The 27030-nt window shown below is 52.2% G+C and overlaps 2 protein-coding genes across 2 annotated transcripts in view; both read left to right on the forward strand.

The window, feature by feature from the left end:
- LOC118351387 (ATP-binding cassette sub-family A member 13-like) overlaps positions 1-9531 on the forward strand; it is a 51391-nt gene extending 41860 nt beyond the window's left edge. The window contains exons 7-9 of the mRNA XM_035701815.2: positions 1992-2122; positions 5942-6129; positions 9370-9531. Of these exons, the coding sequence (XP_035557708.2) occupies positions 1992-2122; positions 5942-6129; positions 9370-9531 (481 nt within the window). The remainder of the gene's footprint in view (positions 1-1991; positions 2123-5941; positions 6130-9369) is intronic.
- Positions 9532-10208: 677 nt separating this feature from the next.
- Positions 10209-27030, forward strand: part of ABCA13 (ATP binding cassette subfamily A member 13) — a 188739-nt gene continuing 171917 nt past the window's right edge. The window contains exons 1-9 of the mRNA XM_049096779.1: positions 10209-10385; positions 10462-10514; positions 12622-12749; positions 13018-13112; positions 13325-13432; positions 14213-14418; positions 15198-15337; positions 18402-18516; positions 20829-25610. Of these exons, the coding sequence (XP_048952736.1) occupies positions 10209-10385; positions 10462-10514; positions 12622-12749; positions 13018-13112; positions 13325-13432; positions 14213-14418; positions 15198-15337; positions 18402-18516; positions 20829-25610 (5804 nt within the window). The remainder of the gene's footprint in view (positions 10386-10461; positions 10515-12621; positions 12750-13017; positions 13113-13324; positions 13433-14212; positions 14419-15197; positions 15338-18401; positions 18517-20828; positions 25611-27030) is intronic.

Below are 27030 nucleotides of genomic sequence, written 5' to 3' on the forward strand. Positions count from 1 at the left end.
CTCGATCCCGGGACCCCAGGATTACACCCTGAGCCAAAGGCAGGTGCTAAACTGCTGAGCCACCCGGGCTGCCCTCCTCCTCACGTTTTTATGGGGAAAAACTCTCTCTGGGTAGCTCTCTTGCTTGATACAAGGAAAAGAAGTCTGGGATCACGGCACCCTGAAGTGGCTGGGAGTCTTGCATCTCCATGTCTCGTCCTCTACCTGTGTAGATATTTCACACGAGGGCAGACATGCTGTGCAGACCCCACTCTCCCTGTTTTAAGCAAGTTGACATCATATCATTTTGTACATTCCCGTTGTCTTCAAGTGATTATTTCTATTGTGATTTTTTTTAAGATTTTAATTTTAAATAACCTCTCTGCCCAAGGCGGAGTGTGAACTTATAATGCTGAGGTCAAGAGCCGCATGCTCCCTCAACTGAGCCACCCAGGTGCCCCTTCAAATCATCATTTGTAGTGGTTGCTATTTTACTTTATTTTTAAGGAATATTTTATTTATTTATTTGAGAAAGAGAGAGCGAGCGAGAGAGAGAACACGGCCAGGTGAGGAGGAGGACCAGGGAGAGAGGGAGGGAGAAGCTGACACCCCGCTGAGCAGGGAGCCCGACTCGGGCCTCAATCCCAGGACCCTGAGATCAGGGCCTGAGCCAAAGGCGGACGCTTCCCTGACTAAGCCCCCAGGTGCCCCGAGGATCGGAAAATTCTGAATGTGAACATGACTTTCCAAGCTGCTATGAAGGCATATTTGTCAACGAAGGACAACGGAGCATATTTTGACCGTTGGTTGGTTTGCTTTGTGACTTACACATTGGATCTAGCGGGTGTGCCCTTGGCTGCACTCTCGCTCCCACTGGCTGCGCTGGCCGGGGCCGTGAGCGGGCTCCTTGGAGAGACACGGGATGTGAAATTACGGGATATTGCTGACGGCTATGGTGCCATATCAGCTCCAGCATTAGTTTTACTTCTATATTTTGCTTTGGCGACACGATGTCAAGAAAATCTGCGTGCAGCCAATTACACATCAATTAAAAACACACACACACACACAATTAAACAACTACTATTCTTTAAACAAGAAGAAAATCTGCCTTAGATTCAGGAATAAGTATTTGGGGGACGCCTGGGTGGCTCAGTGGTTGAGCGTCTGCCTTTGGCTCAGGTCGTGACCCCGGGGTCCTGGGATTGAATCCCGCATTGGGCTCCCTGCATGGAGCCTGCTTCTCCCTCTGCCTGGGTCTCCGCCTCTCTCTGTGTGTCTCTCGTGAATAAATAAATAAAATCTTAGAAATAAGTATGTACATGTGGTGCCATGCAAACTGATCATTTGTTAATGGTCTATATTGTTGTCGTGGGGTGCCAAAGGGACCTTGAGAGATTCTCCTTAGGGAGAAGCTACAGGGAAATAACTTGTTTGAAGCATGACTTAGGTCTGGTCGGTCTGCGGTTGCTAAAATGTAGACATGTTCTTACTTCAGCTGAATGGATTTTGTAGTTTACAAGCTTGATCATTTAGAATGATACTTGATGCAATTACTTATAAAATAAAATTTTAAATATTTATTTAAAGAATTACATGAGCACAATATATATATACGGGCACTACCCGAAGCCCCTTGTTCTGAGAAACAGGTTGGCTGCCGCTGATCGTACCCCTGACATCCTCAGAGGTTCAGACGGTGGGGGGTTGGGGTGCTCAGTGTCCAGGAGGACACCGCCAGAGTTTAACCTGCTGTTCTGAGCTGGAAGTGGCCAGGTGTCTGCCCACTTGCTTTTTGGAGGTGGCGGCACCGTGGACCCCAGCCGGCCTGGCCAGCTCCCTGAGTGAGCATTATTCCCTAGGCCAGAGACTTAGGGTCACGTGTAAAGCCACAGCGAATGCTGGTGTGTCAGTGGCCCAGCCACATCCCTCAAAGAGCTGGGACCCGGCTGGGAGGCGCTGCTCCGTGGGCACAACCAGCTCATGTTGCTTTGGTCTTCCTTTGGTTCTAGTTCCTTGGCAACTTTGGAAGATTTAGACTGGCTGCCACTCAATCACACTTTTTCCACGGTTTCTGAAAACGTGCTGAATGTGACCATCTGGATGCTGACATTTCTGCAGGAACATGGAGTGGCCACCACTGGTATGTGTGCCCAAGAGCTCGTGAGAAATTTCAAGCGTTCCCCTGGTTACCTTTACGACAGCCACCGTAGAGCCAAAATGCTCTTCAAAAAAGATGGCTTGATGAACATGTCAAATGTAAAGCGGAATCCACTGTTTTTTTTAATAAAAGAGAGAAACAGACTGAAAATTTGGAATTCAAACCTGAATTTGATTTTCTACCATTACTGAAATTCTGTGGCTGTTGCCAATTAATGGGTCATTATTATTTTTTTTATAAATTTATTTTTTATTGGTGTTCAATTTGCCAACATATAGAATAACACCCAGTGCTCATCCCATCAAGTGCCCCACTCAGTGCCCGTCACCCAGGCACCCCCACCCCTAGTTCGTTTCCCAGGTTAGGAGTCTCTCATGTTCTGTCTCCCTTTCTGATATTTCCCACTCATTTTTTCTTCTTTCCCCTTTATTCCCTTTCACTATTTTTTTATATTCCCCCAATGAATGAGACTAATTAATGGGTTATTTTTAATAAAAAATGATTGATTTTAAAATTCTTTTCTTTGGTCCCCCTCCAAGATTAAACCTGTCATTGGTTCTGCGATTGGAATCTTTCCTCTCTCCTCTGATCCTATTTGGGAAAAAATATTTGAAAAATAGTAAGGCTGGTGAAAAGAGGCCAGCGAGTGTGGATTTGGAAGGTCTGCTAACTAAATGGATGAGCCCCTTCCACAAGGAAGGCAATGGAATTACCCAGCTCTCTCTCTCTCTCTCTCTCTCTCTCTCTATATATATATATATATATTTAAGTCTTATTTATTTAAATAATCTCTATACCCAACATGGGGCTTGAACTCATGACCTCGAGGTCAAGAGTCGCATGCTCTACCTACTGAGCCAGTCAGGCACCTCTAAAATTGTATGTTTAAAGTGTACAATGTGATGGTTGTGCAGTTGTTACCACACTGCAGTTAATGAGAGTTTGGTGAGAACATGTAGGATCCCTTAGCAAATTTCACGTGTCCAATACACTGTTATTGACTGTCGTCACCATGCTGTACAGCAGATCTCCAGAACTTAATCATCTTATAACTAAAACTTTGTACCTTTGACCAGTATCTCCCCACTTCTTACCTCCCAGCCTCCCGTAGCTACTATTCTACTCTCTGTTCAGGGCATTATTTCTTGAATTGCCAACTGGACCTGAGTATTCTACTTTTAATTCTTTCTTTTCCTCTATTTCTGTCTCTTTCTGTAAGGGGAACTCAGGGAGCAAACTGTGGAGTTAGAATTCATACATTCATCTATCCATCATCCATCCACATATTCATCCATCCATCCACCTACCCACCCATCTCTCCACACATCCATCCACTCATCCATCTCTTCACCTAACCACCATCCACACATCCATCCATTCATCTAGATACTCATCAACCCAACTACCCATCCACCCACCCACCCACCCATACACCCATCTATCCATCCACCCACCCACCCATCCACCCATCCATCTATCCACCCACCCACCTGTCCACCCATTCATTCATCCGTCCACCTACCCATCTATCCACACATCCATTCATCTATCTCAACATCCATCCATTCACCTGCCCACGCTTCTATACATCCATCCACTCACCTATCCATCCATCCACCCACTCACCCATCTATCTATACATAAATCTATCCACCCATTCATACATCCACATATCCATTCATTTATCTGTCCAATACTCACCCATCCACACATCTGTCCATTCATCTGTCCACACACCCACCATCTGTCCATAATCCATCCATTCATCTATCTATTCACCCACTCATCCATCCACACATCCATCCACCGGTCCACCCATTCATTCATTTATCCACCCATCCACCCACTCACTCATCCATCCATTTAACTCACTCAGTAAACACTTATTGAGTACTTTCTATGAAACAAACATTGTCCCATGAGTGGGAATAAAGAGCAGAATAACACATGGTTCTTGCTCTGAGGGAAGTCTTGTTTAGTACAGGAGAGAAATATGTCAATAAAGAAAAAACAAAGCCTGGAGAGGAGGAACCTAGCATCTTTCTCAGGAGAAGCGTGAGGAGAAGTTTTAAAGGAGGAGTTCTAGTTCATCAAAGACTCAAGGGAGCCGTGCCAGGAAAACCTGTGTGCGAAGCTCCCGGCCTTGGCGAGGGCCCCACGTATTTTATCCCCATTGTGGCTGGAGCAGTGGGTGAGATCCTGGGCCAGATCACAGAAGGACTCAGGGGCAGCAGTTAAACCCGCATTTTGGACAGACCTTCCTAGTGCAGATGTAGGGCTGGCCTGGGGGCTGGCGCCTGGGGCCAGGAGCCCAGGATCAGATTCTCTCTGCCCGCCCCCAACTCTCTAAGTCTGTCTCCTGAACCATGCAGTACAGTGGTTACACAGAGATTTCTAACCCTTTTAGATTTTTCTGGCTCCTTGGAACAACCTGATGGGACACCCGCCATCACCCCAATCCCATCCAGGTTCTTCCCGTGGCTGCGGACTCAGCGTAGAGAGGGGCCTCCTTGGGCAGGAGAGTTGATCTGCGCCTCTGCAAGAGGGAAGACTGGTCTTTAACGTCTAATTTACTTCTCCTGCAGTGGGTCCAGCGGGAAGCACGAGTCCTTAACCCTCAGAACAAAACCCAGGAGATGGAGGTGACGACACACTAAATACCTCATTGCCACCTCCCTGGTGACCTCGGTTGTAACAAACTCATCAAACTGATTTTCTGTCAATTGCCAGGGAGTCCGAGCTGAGGCACACGATTGCAGAGCACCTCGGGGTGAAGAAAAATTGTCCTCATTCCTCTTGTCCCAAGAAAAATCCCTTTGCCTCACGTGCAGATCGAGATGTTCTTCACTGTTCTGTTCTTGAAACTGAAACTGTTCTTCAGTGAAACTGTTAATTCCCACCATCTGAGCTGCCATTCAGCACTGGGTGTCCGAGCCCTGCTGTCCCCCCTTTCTGGAATGATTTTATAGTTCATACCTCTCGGTCACCGCTGTCTCTTTTTCCTCTCCTTTCTAGAATTCTGTAATTCCAGCCCATCCTGAGCGCAGGAGAGATCAGTGGTTACAGTGCAGGGTCGGGATCAGATCTGGGTTTGGGTCAAGACTGCAGCTCAAGTGTGACACATGGTGATTCCTTTTCCCCCAAAGAGGACGATCACTGCACCTACCTATGTGTTGTGGGCAGGACCTGGTGAGGGAAATGCTGGCCTCGGGGGTGCCACCTCTTGGACACACAGCCAATGCCACGTTTAAAAATCTCAGAACCTGACCTTGCCCCCTTTATGTAAAGACAACAGACAGAGAGCGAGGAGTCGTGGATTTTGGGGCTTCCCGGTCGGCCTGCAGCATTAGTGTAAAAGGGTCCCAAGAGGTGACGCCGGTGAGAAAGGTTTCGGGGTCCTTTAGGTGCTTGTGGGTCACGATCCTAAACAGTGTCGCGGCTGGGATGTCGCGGAGGGCTCACCGCGGAAGGTGGAGGCTTTCACGTTGGCGACGTGCTCCCAGAAGTGATGTCGAACCTCCGGAGGGGCGACCTCGGAGTTACAGTGATGTGAGCTTCAGAGTCCTCGAGCTATGCTCTCGTGTTCCTCCTGGAGACCAGGGTCGCCACGACCGGGAGGTGGCCGTCCTGCCGCGCCGCGGCCCCCGGCGTAGCTTCTGTTTGCTTCTCCAACCTGATGGCCTGGAGGGCGTCACTCGCTTCTCTTGTAGACCTGAGCGAGGCGTCACTTTCTGAATGGCTCCGACGCGCCGTGCCGTGGCCACGTCCTCTGATGGGTACAAATCGTTGGTTGCCTTGCAGAGGCCGGAGACAGCCCGTCCCTGCAGAAGCTGCTGTGGGGTCCGCGGATGGCCCAGGCTGACCTGAAGCCCCGATTTGGTTTTGATGAAGCGCACGCAGAACAAATCCTGAATTACTCAGCCGAGCTGCAGGAGGTAGGCACGCGTGATGCTTCCCGCGCCGTGGGCTGCTCCCCCGGGGGCGCCTGGGTGGGAGAAGCAGCAGGACGTGGAGCCCCGTGAGCGCGGGGCTGCCTGGCCGCTGCGGGCCCTGCTGCTTTGGCCTCGAGGAGCCCCCCCTTCCCTCGTTGCCCCGGCCCCGAAGGCAGGGCGCCGGGAGCAGGGGCACGAGCCGTAGTGGTTCTCGCTCTCAGGCCAGCAGTGGGGTGGCAGCGGCGATGGGGGCCGCGGGCAGGAGCCTCCTTTCCAAACCGCATCAAATAAAGGGGTTGGACGTGCGACCCTGGAGCCCCGCTCGCCACTGCTACTCCTGGCGCCTGCGCGTCCCTTTGTCACTTCTGCGTGTTGCCTGGCACTTCCCCTCGGGGTGGAGCAGGACGCGGGAGGCGCACGCCTGTCGCCGTGGGCTGCGTGGATGGCCTGGGGCAGGGCCCCGTGGTTGCCGGTGAGGGGCCGGGGGCTCCGTGAGACCACCACCTCCTGCTAGCATCTGGGTCTGGACTTGGCGCGCCTCCTGGGGCCACTCGTCGCACTTCCCCAGCGGCTGGGTCACCTCCGGGTTACCTGTGTGTAGTGGGCTGGGGGCCGCCGCTCACGGCTGTGCGGCCGAGCGTCTGGAACATTCTTTCACCGGGCGGGCTCGGCGTGGCCAGTCCGCGGTCTCCTGTTCTCATCCCACACCCGGCCCAATGCCATCCACCCCTGACGTCCCGTGGGACTGGCCGTTGCGTCCTGGCATCTGTCACGGGCGCCGCAGTGTCTACCAATTGGAAGCTCAGGGGGCAGATGGGACCCTATTTTCTCCAGACTCAGCACCCTGCTTTCTTATTAATTTAGAACAGAGTTTGAGTCAAACTGTATAGAACTTTACCGAAAAGGGTAAGGATTGGGCGCCTGAGTGGCTCAGTCGGTCATTGTGGTCCCGGGTCCTGGGATCGAGTCTCGTGCCGCGCTCCCTGCTCAGCGAGGACCCTGCTTCTCCCTCCCTCCGCCCTCCGCTCGGCTACTGCTCTCTCTCTTGCACTCTCTTCCAAATAAATAAACAATATCTTTTTTAAAAAAGATATTATTTATTTATTCATGAGAGACTTAGAGAGAAAGAGAGGCAGAGACACAGGCAGAGGGAGAAGCAGGCTCCCTGCAGGGGACATGGGACTCAACCCCAGGTCCCCAGGATCACGCCCTGGGCCAAAGGCGGTGCTAAACCGCTGAACTACATGGGCTGCCGAAATAAATAAAATCTTAAAAAAAAAAAAAAATCGAACGGCAAGGTTTTGAGATTACAATCACAAGGGAAGTGATCGGGGGTCCCCGGGCACATGTCCCAGGTGCGCAGCTCCCTTGGCTGCTAGAACACGTCCCTCTTGCATGGTGGCCCCGCACAACACACGTTTACTGCGCGGCTCCGGCAGTCCGAAGGCCCAGGGGGGTCCCAGGGCTACGACCGGGGTGTCTGCGTTCCTCCTAGAGGCAGAGAAACTGCGTGTACAAGTTCATTTACAGAAATAAAGGAGATTTGGGTTCAAAATGTCAGGCTGAGGACGCCCAGGGGGCTCAGGGGTGAGCGCCTGCCTTCGGCCCAGGGCGTGACCCCGGGTCCCGGGATCGAGTCCCCGCAGGGAGCCTGCTTCTCCCTCTGCCTGTGTCTCTGCCTCTCTCTGCGTCTCATGAATAAATAAATAAAATCCTTAATAAAACCCAAAATGTCGACCTGCTTCTGACCTAGAAATCCAGTGTGACTCGTGCTGTGACTCGTCCCTCTTGGGTAATTTGGAGAGAGAATGTTTGTTTCTGGCAAAGCAGCTTTGTTGCTCCAAGGTGCCAGCTGAACGGGGCTGCTCTGGTGCTCACTTTTGCTTGGAGGGTGACAACGAGCAGCGTTTGACTCGTCCCGGGTCCCGGGCCTGGGGAAGCTGTGCTGTGCGCTTATAGACGATCCCGAAAAACCTAATTCTGGAAGGCTTCCTGCCCACTGACCGGACGGGTGACCCTTCGTCGGCCCGTTACTTCCTCCGTGGAGCGGGGACCAGAGCGGCTCCTTGGCCAAGGCTGTGGTGTTGTTCCCGGGAGGGAACACTCTGGAAGAAACGGCCAGTGAATGTGATTCCTGCTGTTGGTAGATCCCCACAAGGGGGCCTGGGAGCGGATCGTGCGTTCCGTCCTGTCCTGACCCCCCAGAGGGTCACCCCGGGGGCTGTCCGCCCTGCAGGTCCGGGCACGGGCACCTGCTGCACGCGGTCAGCTGGCCCAGGTCTGCAGCAGGTGCCGTCCCGCCGCGAGCCACCCGCGGGTCCACACCCGCCTCGTGCCTCCCCGTCTCTCCGACTGCGATTCGGCTGATGTGCAGCGTCCGACTTCATTCTGGCGAAGCGGCCCATGAGCTGCGGGCGTCTGCTGTGGTTCTGCGCCCCCGGCCACCGGAGCTTGCCTCGCTCACTGAAGCCCTAAGCCCACAGCTCGATTCCCTTCCCAACGTTTTTTCCTGTTTCGTGGTGAGTCCCTTGCAGGGACGAGCCCCGGGGGCCCCACGTCCCCCCCATCAAGCGCCTGCGTCCCGAGTGCATCCACCGGCCTTGGCACAAAGGTCACCAGGAAGCGTGTCTTCCTCCGAGGCGCACACGGGTCGTGACAAGAGCCAGACTTGGGCTGTGGCGTGTGGGGTCCCCGGGGGCTGCCTGGACGCCCCCGGTGCTTGGGTGCAGGGGTGGGCCTGGGGCACGTGGGGGGCGCGTGTCATCACCGCGAAACCAGAGCTCGCCGACGTGTTCATGCCGTCCCCAAGGTGTCCGATTTCAGGGTCCGCGTCGCTGGTTTAGTGACGTTTGTGATGACGGCCTTCCCTCTCCGTTTTTAAAAGAGATTTTATTTATTTATTTTAGAGAGAGAGAGAGAGAGAGAGCGCGAGTGAGAGAGCCTGGGGGGAAGGGGCCGGGGCTCGATCTCACGCCCCGGGGGTCATGACCTGGGCCGAAACCGAGTGGGACGCGCAGCCGTCTGGGCCCCCCGGCGCCCTGCTCCTGACGGTGGCCGCGGGCGGAGGACGGGAGCCAGCAGCCCCGTGAAGCTGCGCGCGTCCTTCGATGCCGTTTTTAACCCTTAACTCCTGGGTAGGAATCGAATCGTACGGCGAGTAGCAGGCGCTTCACTGGCCGCATCTCCAGAACGGGCCGCCGTCCGGCCGTCATCGCGGGGCCCGTCGCGGCCTCCCCGGCACAGGCTCTGGGCGGCAGCGCGCGGCCGCAGCGCTAACCTTGTCCCTTCTGCTCGCAGGTGCTGGGGCGCTGGCGGCAGGTGCCGGCGGGGGTCCCCCGCGGCCTGGAGGCCCTCGGCCGTCGGCAGGGGGCGGGCGCTCTGCACGCCGTGCCCCTCGTCCTCGGCGACAGCGTGGCAGCAGCTGGCCCCGGCGGCAACCACTCGGCTCCCAACACGTAAGGCGTCTTTCCCTGCTCGGGCGGGCCGGGCCGGGCCGGGCCGGTGAGGGCGGCGTCACGGAGGCCGGAGGGTTTGCAGCCAGCAGCCGGGAAGCTGCAGCGGGGGCGTCCTGCGCCGTCGGCGGCCCCGCGTGTGTGTGGAGGAGGGACGTCCCGGGTGGCTGGGGACGTGTCAGACGAGCAGAACCAAGGTCCCACGGCCCAGGGACGGGGAGCCCGGGGCACTCTGGCTCTTGGCTCCTCCTCCAGGATCGGGATGTTAGAGAGGGTCCTGCTCCGAGGAGCAGGTGGGGTCGCCCCAGCCACCTCTGCCCACGTGCAGGTGGGAAGGAGGGGGGCCCACCCGTCCCCACGAGCCTGCCCACTGCTGGCTCCGTGCAGGACCCCAGAGGCCCTGTGCCCTCCGCTCTAAGGAAGGAAGGATCTGCCGGGCGTAGGGCAGGCAGGAGACCCCGGGCTGAGGACGCCCCGCGCTTAGTGGCGGCTCCCCGTTCCCTCACGCCTCCCGCGGCACCCACGACTCTGTCCTCATCTCGCCTGAGCCCGCCCCGCCGCCTCCTCCCCTTAGCAGTTGCCTCCTGGGACACCCCGCCGCACCGCCCTCCTGGGTCGTGTCGTCCCGTGTTTGTGCAGACGGCTGTCTCCTGGGTGGACGCGAGCCCCGCTGCAGCAGGGGTCATGGGGGCGGCCGTGGTGCGGTCCCAGCTCCGTCCTCCGGGCCGACACCTGCCCCGGCCGCTGGACTCGTGTCCCCTCCTGGCATCGCCCGGCGCGTCCTTCCTAGCGCTCGGTGTCATTGTAGACGGCAGCTGCCCAACCCCCAGCACCTCGCTTGCCCGGGCTCCTCCGGTCCGGGTAGGACCCCCTGTCCCTGGTGGGAAGCTGCTGGCTCAGGCTCCTGCTCCCACCCGTTGGCGCCCACTGCTCACAGCTTGTCTCTCACATCACAGCTTCCAACCGGAAGACTGAACAAGTCTCCCTTTGGTACCAAGGACGCAGGTCATTAGAGGCGGGTGTGCAGCTGGTGGCACCTGTTCCTGCCTGGACCTCCTGCACCAGGATGATGAGATGCGGTAGAGGGGGGTTGGTGGGCACGGGCAGGGGGGCCAGGCGGGGCCAGGTGGGGCCAGGAGGGGTGGTCAGGTGGGTCCAGGTGGGGTCAGGCAGGGTCAGATGGGGGACAGGTAGGGTCCGGGAGGGTGAGGTCGGGTCAGGTGGGGCCAAGTGGGATCAGGTGGGATCAGGTGGGGTCAGGTGATGGTCAAGTGGGGCCAGGCGGGGGTCAGGTGGGGGGCCTCTTGGGGTCAGGTGGGTTCAGATGGGGTCTGGTGGGGTTTGGCAGGGGTCAGGTGGGGGCCAGATGGGGTCAGGTGGGGGCCAGGTGTGGTCAGGCAGTGGTTGGGTGGGATGTGGGCAGGTCAGGCAGGGCCAGGCAGGGTCTGGTGAGGTCTGGTGGGGGCCAGGTGGGGTCAGGTGGGGTCCAGGCAGGGTCCAGGCGGGGCCAGGCAGGGTAGGCAGGAGGAGTCAGGCAAGGTCAGGTGGGGGCCAAGTGGGGTAAGGCAGGGCCAGTGGGGGTCAGGCAGTGGTTGGGTGGGGCCTGGGGAGGGTAAGTGGGGTCTGATGGGGTCAGGTGGGGGTCGGGTGGGGTGGGGGTGTGGTCCAGACAGGGTCCAGGTGGGGTCAGGCAGTGGTTGGATGGGGTGTGAGGGGCATCAGGCAGGGGTCAGGTGAGGGCCAAGTGGGGCGAGGTGGGGCCAGGCAGTGGTCAGGTGGGGCAGGGGGAGTCAGGCAGGGTCAGGTGGGGGCAGGTGAGGGCCAAGCCGTGTCAAGCAGGGCCAGGCAAGGCCAGGAAGTGGTCGGGTGGGTGGGGGAGTCAGGCGGGGCAAGGTGGGGTCAGGTGAGAACCAAGTGGGGTCAGGTGGGGCCAGGCAGGGCTAGGCAGGGTCAGGCGGGGGCCAAGTGGGGTCAGGCAGGGCCAGGTGGGGTCAGGTGAGAACCAAGTGGGGTCAGTTGGGGACAGGCAGGGCCAAGTAGGGTCAGGTGGGGCCAGGCGGGGCCAGGTGGGGTCACATGGGGTCAGGTGAGGGCCCAGTGGGGTCAGGCAGGGTCAGGTGGGGCCAGGCAGTGGTTGGGTGGGTGGGGGGAATCAGGCAGGGCCAGTCTGGGCCAGGTGGGGTCAGGTGAGGGCCAAGCAGGTCAGGCAGGGTCAGACAGGGTCATTGGGGTCAGGCGGGGCCAGGCAGAGTCAGGTGAAGGGTAGGGGTTCAGGTGGGGCCAGGTGGGGTTACGCGGGGCCAGGCTGGGCCAGGCAGTGGTCTGGTGGTGTAGGGGGAGTCAGGCAGGGCCAGGTGGGGTCAGGCAGTGGTCAGGTGGGGTGGGAGTGGGGTCCAGGCAGGGTTCAGGCGGGGTCAGGTGAGGGCCAGGCGGGGCCCGTGGGGCCAGGCAGTGGTCGGGTGGGGTGGCGGTGGGGTCCAGGCAGGGTCCAGGTGCGGCCAGCGGGGTCAGGCTCCAGCCTTGTAGACCTGGCACAAGTGCCACTAGCGTCATCTTCTGTGTCTCTCTTTCCTGCTCACACTCTTCCTGGAGGAGGATTCCGCGTGTTTGTGGAGAACGTGAGGGTCTGCGTTCACCTGCTGGGCGCTTGCTCCCAGGGTGCGACCCCCACCTGGTTCTTCACTCACACACTTGGTCCCAGATTCAGCCCCTCTCACCTCAGAGCGTCTGTCTTTGGAGCTGCTCTCCTGGGTTGCCCCCTCCCTCCCCCCTCCCTCCCTCCTCCCTCCTCATCCTCCTGGGGCCACACAGAGCCTCTGGGGAGGGGAGGTCGCTGCAGCTCCTGGGGTGGCTCCCGGACTGCCTGGCCTCCGGGGCGTGGGCTCCGCACCTCTCCGCTGGGGAGCTCCGGGGCTGCAGCAGTGCCCGCCTGCTTCCCTCCCTCCCGGCCCCGGCTGCAGGGGTGCAGCTGGGCTGCGGGCTGGGCATCCTTCTGGAACCTTCCAGACTCTTCGGTTGCTGCTGATTCGCCCGTGCCGGGGCGTCCGCCCACCACTCATAAGTCGGCATCTGAAACTGTTGTTTCCTGTGCCCTCAGGTTGCTGCACCTACAGAAGCTGGAGGACGTTCTTCGAGACCTGCCACCAAGGCCGGCTCCGAGGAGGCCGCTCGCCCTTTCCCCGGCCCTCGGGAACGCGATAGCGCACAAGCTGCGTTTCGTGCAAGGTGAGCTCGCCGCTGTTCTTGGCACCGCTTGCTAGGAGCCACACGTGGGGTCCCTTGGAAAGCCATCCTCCGGGTCTTCAGCAGCGTGAGAGCGCATCACGCGTTCTCTGATTCCCTCTCTGGGCAAGCTCATGAAGCGTGTGGTGGCAGGTGTGGGGGGGCGCAGGTGCGGGGTTTTGCATCCGTGTCCGTGCACGGCCGTGCGTGGGGGTCAGGCGGGGAGCAGCCTGCGTGGGGAGCCCTGATGCCTCGCTCTGCGGCCCCCCAGGAGCCCTCGCGTGCCTGGAGGCGGCGGCCAGCGGCGGCGGCCCGGGCGGACAGGAGCAGCCGGGAGAGGAGTCCCTGCTTCGGGAGCAGGAGCAGGTAAAGCGTGGCCCGGCCTGTGAACAGACAGGTTTGGTGAAACACTCGGGAGGCTCCTGGCCCTTCGCTTGGCCCACGCCGTGGGCTGCGCTGGCGGAACGGGCGCGTTTTCCAAGAGCTTGGTCTTACATTGAAGTTTGCATCGGTGCTGACGCGGGCTGTGCCCCTGCCAGCCCCTCTGGGCGTCACCACTGTGCCCTCTGTCCCGGCAGGGGCGCCTGCACGCGAGCGTGTCCGGGAGGGCGGCCCTCCCGTGTCCCCGCGGCTTCTCCGACGAGACCAGCGTCCTGAACAAGCTCCTGAGGTCAGCAGAGGATGCGGTGAGTAGCCGCCTCTGATCTCGTCCGCGGAAGCCCCCGGGCTCGTTTTAGGGGTTGGCTCCCTGTGCGGTGCCAGCTGCCCCTGCGGCCTGTGCGTTGGCCACACCGGGAGGGCACGGGCCCCCATCCCACCAGACCTCCCAACAGTAGCGAGCTTTGACCGGGAGCCCCCACATTTCCGACGCGGCCCTGTGCTCCCCTGGCTTCCTGGCTCCCCGTCCTCTCCAGCTCCAGCTGCAAATGTCAAGACGGCCCGTGTCTCCAGGCGTCAGGCAGCCAGGGTGGAGGCACAGCCGGCCGGCCTTCCCTGCTCGTGCCGCCTGCTGAGCGCTCAACAGTGGGGAGTGCTTTGTTAGGAAAGGTGATCGTTCCCACCGAGCACGGAACATTCCAGTAGCGGCTACCATTTCTTCCTCCCTGCAACCGGTTCCGTTTGTCACCCCGTCGGCTGCGCTGCCCGGGGCACCTGCACCTTCTGGGTGTGGCTGGACGCGGTGTCGCAGCCCAGCCCGGGGTACCTGCAGCACAGCTCCGGGGACACGGGTCCGGCCACAGCGGCGCTGGGCACGCAGTCCCTCCTGCCTGTCCCGGGTGAGCCGCGGTGCGGGGCTAGGGCTTCGGATCCAGGATGGTCCCTGGGCCCTGGGGCTCCTCAGAGGCCCACCAGCCACGTCTCTGTCACGGTTCAAGGGAGCCCGTGGGGAGTGAACGGCGGGGAGGGCCTCTCCGCGCCACCCGGCCTGGCTCCCTGGGTCACAGCGCGTCTCTTCTCCTGTCAAGGGTCACCTTTTGCAAGAGGTCATCACCGGGCGCACAGATATGCCAGTGTCAGTACCCGGAGGACTTCTGGGCTGGCCGGAGGTGGAGGCGCAGCTGGCGGCCGTGGACCTTTCCTGCCGGAGGCTCCTGCGCCTGCTGGGAACTGCTGCCTCACCCGGGGACGGTGACCTTGCCGCGGACTGTCGGGACCCGCTTCTCGCCGCAGTGTAAGCCCGCGTGCAGCAGAATAGCTGAGACCCGGGGGGGGGGGGGGGGGGGCTAGCTGCCCTCCATAGGGGTCAACGTAGCATCCTCTATTTCTAGTATATTCTGTTTCGAGGGGAGGTATGATCCTTTTTTTTTTAACCTAAAAAAAAGACGGACCTACTTGGTACTATTGGAAAATATTTAAAAATACAAAAAATTAGGGGTGCCTGGGTGGCTCAGCAGGTTGAGCACCTGACTCCTGGTTTTGGCGCAGGCCGTGGCCTCAGGGTCGTGAGATCGAGCCCCATGTTGGGCTCCGTGCTGAGCGGGACGTCTACGTGAGACTCTCCGTCCGCCCCTCCCCTGCTCGTGTGCATGCGCCCCCCTCCCCGTCTCTAATAAGTAAGCACATCTTTAAAAAAAAAAAAAGATAAAAATACAAAAAACAATAAACAAGTCTTTTAAAGGTTGACCATTGACTTCATCTTTCACAAGGTTCCGGACTCCACAGTTGATTCCGTATTGTGTCCTTCTATTTTCCGCTTTTCTATTCTCTTGATTTGCTGGGTCTTACGTGCCGTGTGTTTCTGCGAGTGGTTTCCCCTCACTTTTCAAATCAGGCTGAGGGAATCCGTAAGCAGTCAGATAGCTATTGAGGAAACTGTCGCAAAGGTTCCAACTTCTGACCGAGTGGACTGCCCGGCGCGCGTGTATGTTTGCGTTTGGATGAATCTGTACTGGTGTGTCTTCTGGGGGACCACGAGGAGACGTCAGCTGTCCCTGGACTCCTCTGTTGCAGGGTATTTCACACCCTGGAGGAAGTACAGCTGTCCCTGGAGGAAACAGCCTACCGGGGAGCCTTCCTGGGACTCATCCGCAAGACCTGTGAACTGGTCTGCTATGTGCACGTGCATGGAAGGCTCCCGAACCACCCACCTGGTGAGTCGGGGCCTCCACTACGGGAATGTGGGCACTAGTCCCCCATTCGTGGCCCCCTTGCTCCTCAGAGACGACTAAAGGGGAGCTGGGAGCACAGGCTCGCCAGGTATCACTTGCCACCGTGATGACAACGCCACGTTCCTAACAGCCCCTCCGGGGCCCAGATGTGCGGCTCACCCTGCTTCCTGGGGCAGCACCCCGGGCCGGGCAGCTCCCCTGTTTCCATGGCGTCCTCAAACCCCAAAATCCTCTCAAATGCAAATTTGATGCGTTTGCCACTGCGCGACCCACAGGCGGGTGTTCTCTCGTTCCAAAGGCCTCCTTTTCTGGGAAGATGCTGGCGGGGTGGCACCTGGTGGAGGGCTGGTGGCCTGGGTCCGGCCCGCCCCGGGGTCCACGCTGGCCCTGGTTGTCCGTGCGCCGTGCACACCACGGCTTCCCCTCGGAACACCTGCTGCCTCCTCGTGCGGTGGGGCCAGGAGGCTGTGTCCCTGCTCCGTGCTCACATCCCCCTAATCGTGTCCATCCTCCTCAAACAGCCGTTTGGTTTTTGTTGTTGTTGTTTTCAGTTTTTTGTTAGATTCCAGTTTGCTAACCTACAGGATAATTAATACTAGTCTCAGGTGTGCAAGACGGCGATCCAGCAGTTGCCTGTATCGCCTGGTGTCATCAGGACGGGTGCGCTCATTTGTCCCCATCCCCCGCTCCCCCCCCCCCAACCAGCAGGCCTTCCCTACAGTGAAGGGTCTGTCTCCCTCCCCTTCCCTTTGCTCCTAGTATGCGGCGAATTGCAGTATTTGTCCCCCTTTGGGTGACTTCCTTGGCTGAGCAGAACACGCTCCAGTTCTGCCCACGTTGTCGTGGTGGCAAGATCTTCCTTTCGATGGCTGGTGTCTTCCATAGTGGGTGCCTGCACCACCTCCTTAGCATTCAGCAGGGACACGGGGCTGTTGCTCTATTTGGCTGTTGCTGCTGCTGCAGCGCTGGGGGGCGGGTGCCCCTTCGAATCTACTCTCGTGGCCTTTGGATGAATACCCAGCAGGGCTGCTCTCTTGGGGACTTTTTGAGGACCCTCCACACCCCAACTAGTGCTTTTAGGGGCCGCCAGGGACCCCCGGCTGTGGAGGTCGGTGTCAGACCCCCCCTCGTCGGGTCTCTCCACCTGCGGCAGGCCACACGAGTTCTGCACTTGGCAGCCGTCAGGGCTGGGCTGACGGCTGACACTCCTGTTGGGTTCTTGTCCTGCGCTGCAGCTTTGCTTCGTTATTTTGCTGGTTTTTCCAAAAACACTGGCTGTAAAGAGTGACCTTCAGTGAGAAGTCTGGGTTCGGAAGTCTCAATAATATTGACAATCACAACATTTACTGTGTTTTGTTTCAGTTCTTTCATTCGGTCTTCACTTCAACCCTTGACTTGGCTTCCATTTATTTTTAAAGATTTTATGTATTTATTTGACAGGGAGACCGAGAGAGCACAGGCGGGGGAGTGGCAGAGGGAGAGGGAGAGGGAGAGGCAGGCTCCCCCCTGAGCAGGGAGCCCGACGCGGGGCTGGATCCCAGGCCCCCGCATCGTGACCTGAGCCCAAGGCAGACCCTTAACCAGCTGAGCCCCCAGGGGCCCCTCTTTAGCATTTCCCTGATAATGAGTGATGCGGAGCATGTTTTTTCTTGCTTGTTGACCATCTGTCTGTCTTTGGAAAAATATCTGCCGGGGTCAGCTGCCCATTTTTAAATCAGATTGTTTTTTTGTTGTTGAGTAGAAGGAGTTCTTTATGTATTTTGGGCATTGGCTCCTTACTGGAAGTATCCTCCGTAAATCTCTTCTCCAGTCCAGTAGGTTGCTTTTTTGTTTTATTAATGGGGTTTCCTTTGCTGTGCAGAAGCGTTTCAGTTTGATGGAGTCTTGATAGTTTTATTTTGTGGCCCTTCCGTGAGGAGACAGATCCAAAAAAAATATTGCTAAGACCACTGTCCAAGAATTTACTGCCTAGATTTTCTGTCGGGAGTTTTACGGGTTCAGGTCTCACATTTAGATCTTTGGTGTATTCTGAGGTTATTCTTGTGCATGGTGTAAGAAAGTGGACAGTTCACTCGTCTGCATGTGGCGGCCGGTACTCCCGACTCCACTTGTTAAGGAGCCTGTCTTTTACCCATTGTGTGCTCTTGTCTCCTTTGTTGCAGATTAATTGACCCTATAAGTGCAGGCTTATTTTCTGAGGTCTCTATTCTGTTTCCTTGATCTATGTGTCTATTTTTGTGCCAATGGCATACTGTTCTGGGTTATTTTGATTGATTATGTTTTTGTCCTAACCATGGGTCACATCTTTCTGCTTCTTTATATGCCCAGTGATTTTTTTTAAAAGATTTTATTTATTTATTCATGAGAGACAGAGAGAGAGAGGCAGAGACACAGGCAGAGGGAAAAGCAGGCTCCATGCAGGGAGCCCGACGGAGGACTCGATCCCGGGACTCCAGGGTCACGCCCTGGCTGAAGGTGGCGCTAAACTGCTGAGCCACCCAGGGATCCCCTGCCCAGTGATTTTTGATGCCAAACATTATTATTTTATTATTTTTTTCAAACATGATTTATCCTTTTGTGCTTGCTACTTTGTTTTCCTATTTTTAAAAAGATTTTATTAGAGAGAGAGAGAGAACACGCATAAGCAGAAGTGGCAGAGGGAGAGGGAGAAGCTGAGCAGGGAGCCTGAGTCCGGGCTCAATCCCAGGACCCCGGGATCATGACCTGAGCCAAAGGCAGATGCTTAACCGCCTGAGCCATCCTGGAGCCCCAGAAACAGCTTGTTTAAAATGAGAAAAGACCAAACTTCTAGAAATCCTGGGTCTCACCTTCTGTACTTTCTGTTTTCTATGGATCACCATCTATGCTGCTTGATGGCCAGTGGTATTTGACCTTTGCCAGAAGTGGAAGCCAACTCTCAAGGATTTCAAACCTTTTGTTTTATTTTCAACCAGGATTAACCGAACCACTATAGTGTTTTTCACTTTGGCAGATTTGACTGTTGTGTCCAACTAAAAATCAATATATGAAATGCCTTTCCATTTAGCTTTCTCTGAGGAGTCGCCTTGTTATGGAGAAAACATGGATTGGGAAGTCATCACGGATAATTATTTCACATTTTTGAGTAACTTCCTCAAGTCTCCAGCTGCTTCCATCTCTAGGTGAGTTTTCAGAATTTAATTTCCAGGTTTCGATTTAACTATTATCTAAAGACAAAACCTACTTATAGAAACACTTTATTTACTTATTTATTTGTGTAGTTATTATTTTTTAGAGATAACGTGAGAGAGTGTGAGTTGGGGGGAGGAGCAGAGGGAGAGGAAGAGAGAATCTTGAGCAGACTCCAGGTCCCTCTCAGAGCCTGATGAGGGGCTTGATCTCACAACCTTGAGATCACGACCGGAGCCAAAGTCGAGAGTGGGACGCTTAACATGCTGCACCACCCGGGGGCCCAATAAGCACTTGCTTTAAAATGTGAGCTCCTGATGTGGCTGTTGATGCGGCGTTTCCTATTAGGTGTTTGATAATATTTGCTCCATACAATGTAATGACTCATGTTTCCATGGATTTTGAAGAGAAATACAGACGATAATAATAAGATTTTCTTTCCAAAGCGTAACTTATAATACCTGCTCCGAAGATGGAATGTTGGAATAATACTCTCATCCAGTTGCTTACGTTAGACAGGGAATCAGTGATTTAAGATTCTGGTAGTTCTAGAGATTTTGGGGAGAGAAATGACCTTTGGAACAAGCACTGCCAGGTTGTATGAGGCTCTGCTATTTTGGCATGTGCACTGAGGTGGAGATTTTTATGTATAATTATGGACATTGTATATAGTTTATTTATTTATTATTAATTAATTAATTAATTAATTTATTTAAAAGGATGAGCCTTTCATTTTACTTATTCTTTTAAAGTAAGCTCTACATCCGATGTGGGGCGTGAACTCACAACCCTGAGATCAAGAGTTGTCTGCTCTACCAACTAACCTGGCCAGGTGCCCTAGCTATCATGTATATTTTAAGATATATTTATCTATTTGAGAAAGAGAGAGAGAGAGAGAGAGAGAGAATGCTGGGGGGAGCGGCAGAGGGTGAGGGAGAGAGTCTGCTGCAGACTCTGCGCTGAGTGTGGAGCCCCACGTGGGCCTCCATCTCATGACCCCGCAATCAGGACCTGCACAAAACAACAGCTGGACTCTTAACTGACTGAGCCCCCGAGGGGTGCCTGGGTGGCTCAGTTGGTTAAGTGTCTGCCTTGGGCTCAGATCATGATCTCAAGGTCATGAGATCGAGCCCCACATCGGGCTCCCTGCTCAGCGGGGAGTCTGCTTCTCCCTATTCCTCTGCCTGGTGCATGCACCATGTCTTTTTTTTTTTTTTTTTTAAGGTTTTATTTATTTTTATTTAGAGAGGTCGAGAGCACAAGCGGAGGAGGGGCGGGGAAGAGGGAGAGAGACTCTCAAGCAGACTCCATGCTCTACACGGAGACCCATTTGGGGCTCGATCTCATGACTCTGAGATCATGACAGGAGCTAAAATTACGAGTCAGATGCTCAGACAACCAAGGCACCCATGTGCCCTTTATGTCGTCTTTCTAAACTCTGAAACACATAGAGCCCCAGTGATTTAAAAAGTGGGCTGGTGGCTCCTGAGTTAGTGACTTCTCCAGGTGTGGACTTGTATTACGGGTATGGACTTATCATAACTGCTGAGTTGCTCCTCTGAGAACTCTTTGTATTTCACAAGTAGACACCCGGAGAGAAGGTACATGACCTACAATCATGAGTTTCTAGTGGTGGGAAGTACTGCATTGTTTAAGGAGCACTGGAATATCTCCCAGAACAGGCCATTCCAGTAGTTGTCCTTAAATCATAGGGGGTAGTTTCTGACACACTTTGCCATTGGACTCCCTCTGTAGCCAAGACATTGGGAGACACAACAGGAATCGAATCCTGAGATTCTTCTGACATACACAGAAAACTTAGCTTTAACGATCTTACAAAAGAAATCATGGAGTAAAATAATATAAAATTTATTGTTTTTGGTGCAGGAAGCAGATTTTGAGTTATATCTTTTTCTTTTTTTTAAGAGTTTATTTATTCATGAGAGACACAGGCAGAGGGAGAAACAGGCTCCATGCAGGGAGCCAGAAGGGGGACTCGATCCTGGGTCTCCAGGACTTGATCCCAGGTCTCCAGGATCACACCCTGGGCTGAAGTTGGTGGCACTAAACCGCTGAACCCCCCGGGCTGCCCAGATTTTGAGCATCTGAATTGTGGTTTTCTAAAACACTTCCAGATGTTCAAATTAACTTAATTCCAGTTGCAAAATATATTGTGTAGCAAATAGTCCAATTATGTTTTGCTGTAGATAAGTGTATTACTTTGAAAATTCAGTAAGTTGAATTTGTCTTGAATTTACTTATTTATTTATTTTTGGGTACTAAGACAATTCCGTTACTATTGTAGGGTCTTGAATTCCACAAAGGAACTTCTTATGATGGAAAAGAAGTTGCATCCCCTTGAGGACGAGCAAATAGACTATTTTTTATCTTTTGTGGGATTTTTGGAGAAATTATTGCCTGATCCTTTTGACTCACCCAGTATGCCCAAATTCCATGACCCCCCATCCCTCACTGAGACTCTTCTGAACACGAGCCATTTGTGGATAAATCGTTTACAAAGTTTAAAGAGAGACCCATCTGCTATTGATAGTCAGAAACTCTTGGAATTTGGCAAAGCAGTGATTGACAAAATAGAAACTCTTGAACATCTCTGGATAAAGAAGGAATCAAACAATATTTTAAGATTTATGGAATTAGTACTTTTTGAAATTAATCCCAAGCTCCTGGAATTGTGGATGTATGGCATTTCAAAAGGAGAAAGAATGAAATTGGAAACCTTGTCTACACTTCTTAATTTTTCTGTCCCGGAAGATGCGAGGGTCCTTAGCAAGAGCCTTAACTTTTCCCAGTTGTTCCATTCAGACTGGCCTCAATCGCCAGCTGTGGAAATGGACTTTGTACATGTAAGTGAAACTGTGATAAGTGGTCTCTATGAATTCGGGTTTCTGAAGCAGGGACAAGTCTCCAAAGCTCTGGACACAGTCTATGCTATAAGGAATGCATCTGAACTTTTCTCAGCCCTTTCTGAGCCTGAAAAACGAGAAGTTGATACAATCTTGACTCAGATATATCTAAATGTCTTCCACGACAAAGATTCAGCTTTGCTTCTGCGGATTTATTCTTCGTGTTTCCAACATATTTATAAACTCTTGAGCATTCAGAGCACAGAGTCTTTGCTATCTTTTCTTGCACAAACCTCAAAACACATTTTGGATATCATAAAGCAATTTAATTTCCAAAACATCAGTAAAGCATTTGCATTTTTATACGAGACAACAGGGGTTCTGGAGGGACTTTCTGACGGATCTTATTGTCAGCAGTTGCTTTCAAGTTTTAACTACTTGGAGCTTCAAGCTCAATCCCTGGTGTCTACAGAGGGCCCAGAACTGGAAGTGATCCATGCCACGTTGACAGGCCTCAAGCAGCTGCTCATGGTAGATGAAGATTTCCGTATTTCTTTCTTTCAATACATGAGCCAGCTCTTCAACGGATCAGTAGAAGCCCTGTCGGGTGATGAATGCTTTGCTTTGGATAATAAGAACATCTCTTCCGTGGATTACTCAACAGAGAGAGGGTCTTCATTTATCCTTCCATGGACACAAATTCTTTCAAACCTCTCAGCAAATGGCAGTACGTTCAATGAATTAACGGCTGTTCACTGTACCGCCTCATGGCTTCAAATGTGGACTGAAATCTTGGGAAACCTATCTCAGATATTACAGTTTGACATGAATGTTTTCATTCCTCTTCATGTTGGTCTCACTCAGCTTCTGGATGAATTGGAAAGTGATGTGAAAATTTCTGAAAGCTGCCTGGGAATATTTCCCACCCATCACCCTGCCAGACTCATACTGGATTTGTTTAAGAATGTAACTCAAGCTGATGGCTTTCATGATTGGGATGATTTTTTGACCCTCAGAGATCTCTGGGTAGTATTAGGTGATGCATTAGTTTGGGTAAAGTCACTTAGCCCTGGCCAAGTAGGGAAATCCGTTTTCACCATGGAAACTGCCCTGCATCAGCTAAAGACATTTCCATTAAACACAAGTGCAAGCAGAGAATTTTTCTATTCTCTGCTTGATGTTTTCATGGAGTTAAGCACTAATACCTCAGAATACATCAACAGAAACGTACGACTGATAAATCACTTTCTGTCAAATGATGTCACAGATTATGGAGTGAAATTTGAAAGTGTCCTCACCCAGCTCAGAGAAACAATGTTATTGCTTCAAAATGTGTCACATGACCAAGATTTATTGTCCTGTGCCAATATTTTCCAAAACATTACTGAGTTTATTTTGGAAGATGGCTTTTTACATGTAAATACATCACAGAGGACATTACGTATTCTGGCTGTGCTAAATTCCACATTTTCCTCCGAGGACACGATTAGCAGCCTGAAGGGATGCATTGCCTGGGTAGACCTCATGAACCATCTGTACATGATGTATAATTCCGGTGTTGCACAAGGCTCTCCTCAGGGTAACTGGAGGAGTTTCGGAGATGTGGGAGACAAAATTAACTCTACATTGAACCTTGTTACTTGGATTCTAAATATAAAGGAATCTCCCTGCTCATGGAATAAGTCAGACATAAATTGTGTGAATATCGTATTGAAAAATGTAACTGACTTTCTGAATGCAATGCTCACTGCAATCTTTGAAAAGGAAAAGGTACCCAAATTTGAGATCTTACTAACTCTTTTAAATGGTTCCACAAACCAAGTAAGGATGATTATCAACAACTTGACAAGAGATTTTGACTTTATATCTCAGTCCAACTGGAAACGTTTTACTGAATTAATTCTAAGACCCGTAGAACTGTCAGATGACATACCTAGCCAGTTTACAGATCTTTGGCGGCATTTAGTAGCTCTGGGGAAGGAAATTCAGAAACTTATGAAAGAAATTTCCAGTAACATCCTAGAAAATGACTCCTCTTCTACGTCTGTAAAGTTTTTAAATATATTTGCTACCAGTCCAAAAGAAAAGGACGTCAACAGCTTGGGCAATTCGTTTTATCAATTAGCCAGCTACCTTGCCTTCAACTTCTCTCATGACCTCCAAAATCCACCACAAATAATTCCTCATGAAATCATGAACGCTGTAGGTCTTGGTATCCAACTGATTAGAGATGTGTTCAACTCCCTGACGCCCTCAGTTCTTCATAAGATCCCACAAGATCCGGGTGACATTCAAGTTTTCAAGAAGGTAGCTTCTCTCCTGCGCACTCTCAAGAAGATGGACATAGACCTGCTGGTCAACCAACTTGAGCAAGTGAGTGAAAGCCTAACAGATTTCTTGAAGAATGTCAGTAGGTTAGGTACTCGCAGCCTGGGGGCCAACTTGCTTGTTGGCTTGGTGGAAAAATTTGTGGACAGCTCACGTGCTTGGAATGTCAATCATCTGCTGAAGTTCTCACGCTTGTTCCCTAAGGATGATGTCAACGCTGTGGTAGACACATACTATGTGCTTCCTCATGCCGTGAGACTCCTGCAGAGGGGAGTCGACAAAAACCTCACCGAAGTCCTCAAGGATGTCTACAACTTCACTCTCCTTCATGGCATAAGCATTTCCAGTGTCACCAAGGAAGACTTTGCTATCGTGATAAAGACTCTTTTGGACACAGTTGAATTAATATCAGAGAAACCGGAAATTCTTTCTGCGGCTTTAACCTGCCTTCCTGTGATTTGGTGCTGGAATCACACAGCTTCTGGGTTTCAGCCGAGCCTCAAGTTAGACGCCTGTAAATCCCGTGAGCTCACATCGTCTTCCTTTTATAGTAAAGTGGCCAGTATGCTCAACCACCTCCACCTCTCTCCCCCGGTAGGTTTGCAGTGTCCGGATGAAGGCTCGCAGGAGGAGATTTCTAGGAAGATGGTCTGTGTAATTCGTGAACTAGTGGACTGGAATTCCATTCTTCTAGAGCTCTCTGAGGTCTTCCATGTTAAAACATCGCTTGTGAAAACCATGCAAGAATTTTGGCATAAAGCGTTGCCGTATGTCCCGTCTTCTGAAAATCAAAGCAATGACAGTATCTCCGAACTTTGTCCCAGTGGCCCCATAAAGCAAATTGCTTCGCAGATCATAGCACAATTAAAAAACGTTAACTTTACAAAAATTCAGTTAGATGAAAACTTTCTTGATAAACTAGCTAGTTTAAACAAGATCCTTAACATTAGTGAGGGCACAGAGGCATCTGTTCGAAATAAGATTTCCTTAATTTTGGAAAAGATCATGAAATTGCCTTCTGGGGATCAGCAACCAGAAAATAGTACCCGTTCCCTAGATCCTCCATTCATGACATTTCTAGATGTCAACCTGACGGGCAGTAGTTCAGAAGCATCATCAAGTTTTACTAAAAAAAGAGAAGCAGCTTACAACTCTTCTTACTTTGAGAAACTAAGGCTTGAGCTTGAACAAATCATGACAGATCTAAGCCACGACTTTCCTAACAGACCCCTGCTTTCTGAAATTATCAAAGAAATTCAGATGATTAATTCAGAGACTCTTCAAAACGTAACTTTGCAACTCGCCCATTTTTTTGAAAGCCTGGGGTCGTCATTGAAGACATCAGAAATCACTGAAGATTTTCTGTCGGTCATAAAAAACTGGCTTCATAAAGGGGCAAACCAAGATGACTCTGAAATGATTCAAACATTATTTCTTCTTATGGCCAATGGGAGTTCACCTGATGATCTAGCTTTGTTGATCAAAGACATTGCTACCTTTTTGGGTTTACTCAAAATCATCTCTAGGGAAGGTAATTTTGATGTTGCCCATCTTACTCAACTGTTAAGCCAAGAGCAGCTAACTAATTTCTCCCTTGTTCCACTCCTTTTTGAAAGTTTCTTAATTAACTCAATCAATACATTAGCCGGGAGTTCTCCAGAGGAAGCCTCAAATTCAAGTGATACTGACCTTCACATAATGAATTTCATCAAGCTCACCTTGAACCAGACGCTGTCAGAAAACGGTGAGAGAATAATCCTGCCTCCAAGAAGCATGGTGGATTCCGTGGAACAGGTTTTGAAAACATTCTTCTCAGTTTTACTAGAGGAAAATTCTGAGGACAAAATATCTCTTCTGCTAAAGGCCTTCCACAAAGACATTGTTGCAGAGATGAGGTGAGTCTACTTTTTTTTTTTAAGGGTTTCTTTTTCTTTTCTTTTCTTTTCTTTTCTTTTCTTTTCTTTTCTTTTCTTTTCTTTCTTTCTTTTTTCTTTCTTTTCTTTTCTTTTCTTTTCTTTCTTTTTTCTTTTTTTTCTTTTCTTTCTTCATGAGAAACAGAGAAAGAGGCAGAGACACAGGCAGAGGGCGAAGCAGGCTCCCTGCCGGGAGCCCGATGTGGGACTCGATCCCAGGTCTCTAGGATCAGGCCTTGGGCCAAAGGCGGTGCTAAACCGCTGAGCCACTCCGGTTGCCCCACTTTTTTTTTGTTTTGAAGGTTTACTTATTGAGAGGGAGAAAGAGAGGGAGAGAGAATGCTGAGTGGGGGAGGGAGGAGGAGAGGGAGAGAGAATCTCAAGCAGACTCCTTTGCACGGAGTATGGAGTCAATAAGGGGCTCGATCTCACAGCCCTGAGATCACAATCTGAGCTGAAATCAATAGTTGGATGCTTAACCAACTGTGCCAGCCAGGCGCCCATCTACTTTTGTGTAGTAAATGAGGTTATTCTATGTTACAGTTGACTTTTATTTCCTGAAGCATATAAATACCAATAACAGCACTTTTATACCTATCACCTTGGATGTTTTAATGGACATTTTATTAAAATACCAAAGCGAAATAATTTTGATGATTGTCATCTAAGTAGTAAGCACTTATGGAAACCTAGCCCCTGGCCATTAATCACTAATGCTTTCTTACATTTTTGGGTTCTGAAGATAGTTATAGAAGTTCTATTTTATGTGGAACTTAAGCATTAGTTTTTATATATGTGTATGCATATACATGCTCATAATTAGAATAGATGTAGTAACTGTCTCATCACCAGTGAGGGGTTTAAATATTTTCATGCCAATTAATCTAAAATTCTCAAACTGAGGGCACCTGGGTGGCTCAGTTGGTAAAGCATCTGCCTTTGGCTCAGGTCATGATCCCAACGTCCTGGAATCGGGCCCCGTGTCGGGCTCCCTGCTCCACGGGGAGCCTGCTTCTCCCTCTCCCTCTGCTCGTGCTCTCTCTCTCTCTCAATAAAAAAAAAAAAAAAGTCTTTAAAAATACTTCTAAAACTGATAGTCACATTATTTTTTCATTCTATTTGAAGCTTGCCAGTGAAAAGGTTGGAGGGATATCCCAGCTCGTTCTGTGATGTCTGTGTCAGTCAGGGCACAACCACAGAAATAGAGGCAAAGCAAGGATTTATTTATTTATTTAATAATAAATTTATTTTTTATTGGTGTTCAATTTGCCAACATACAGAATAACACCCAGTCAGAGCAAGGATTTAATTCAAGGAAGGAGCTGGCTCTTGTCCTTTCTGGCCGCGGGCTAAGCAGGTGCAGAGTCGGAAGGCATGCTCACAGGCAGGTGGGATCCCAAGG

This window comes from Canis lupus, chromosome 18 (assembly GCF_003254725.2).
Source record: "Canis lupus dingo isolate Sandy chromosome 18, ASM325472v2, whole genome shotgun sequence".
Lineage (NCBI taxonomy): Eukaryota > Metazoa > Chordata > Mammalia > Carnivora > Canidae > Canis > Canis lupus.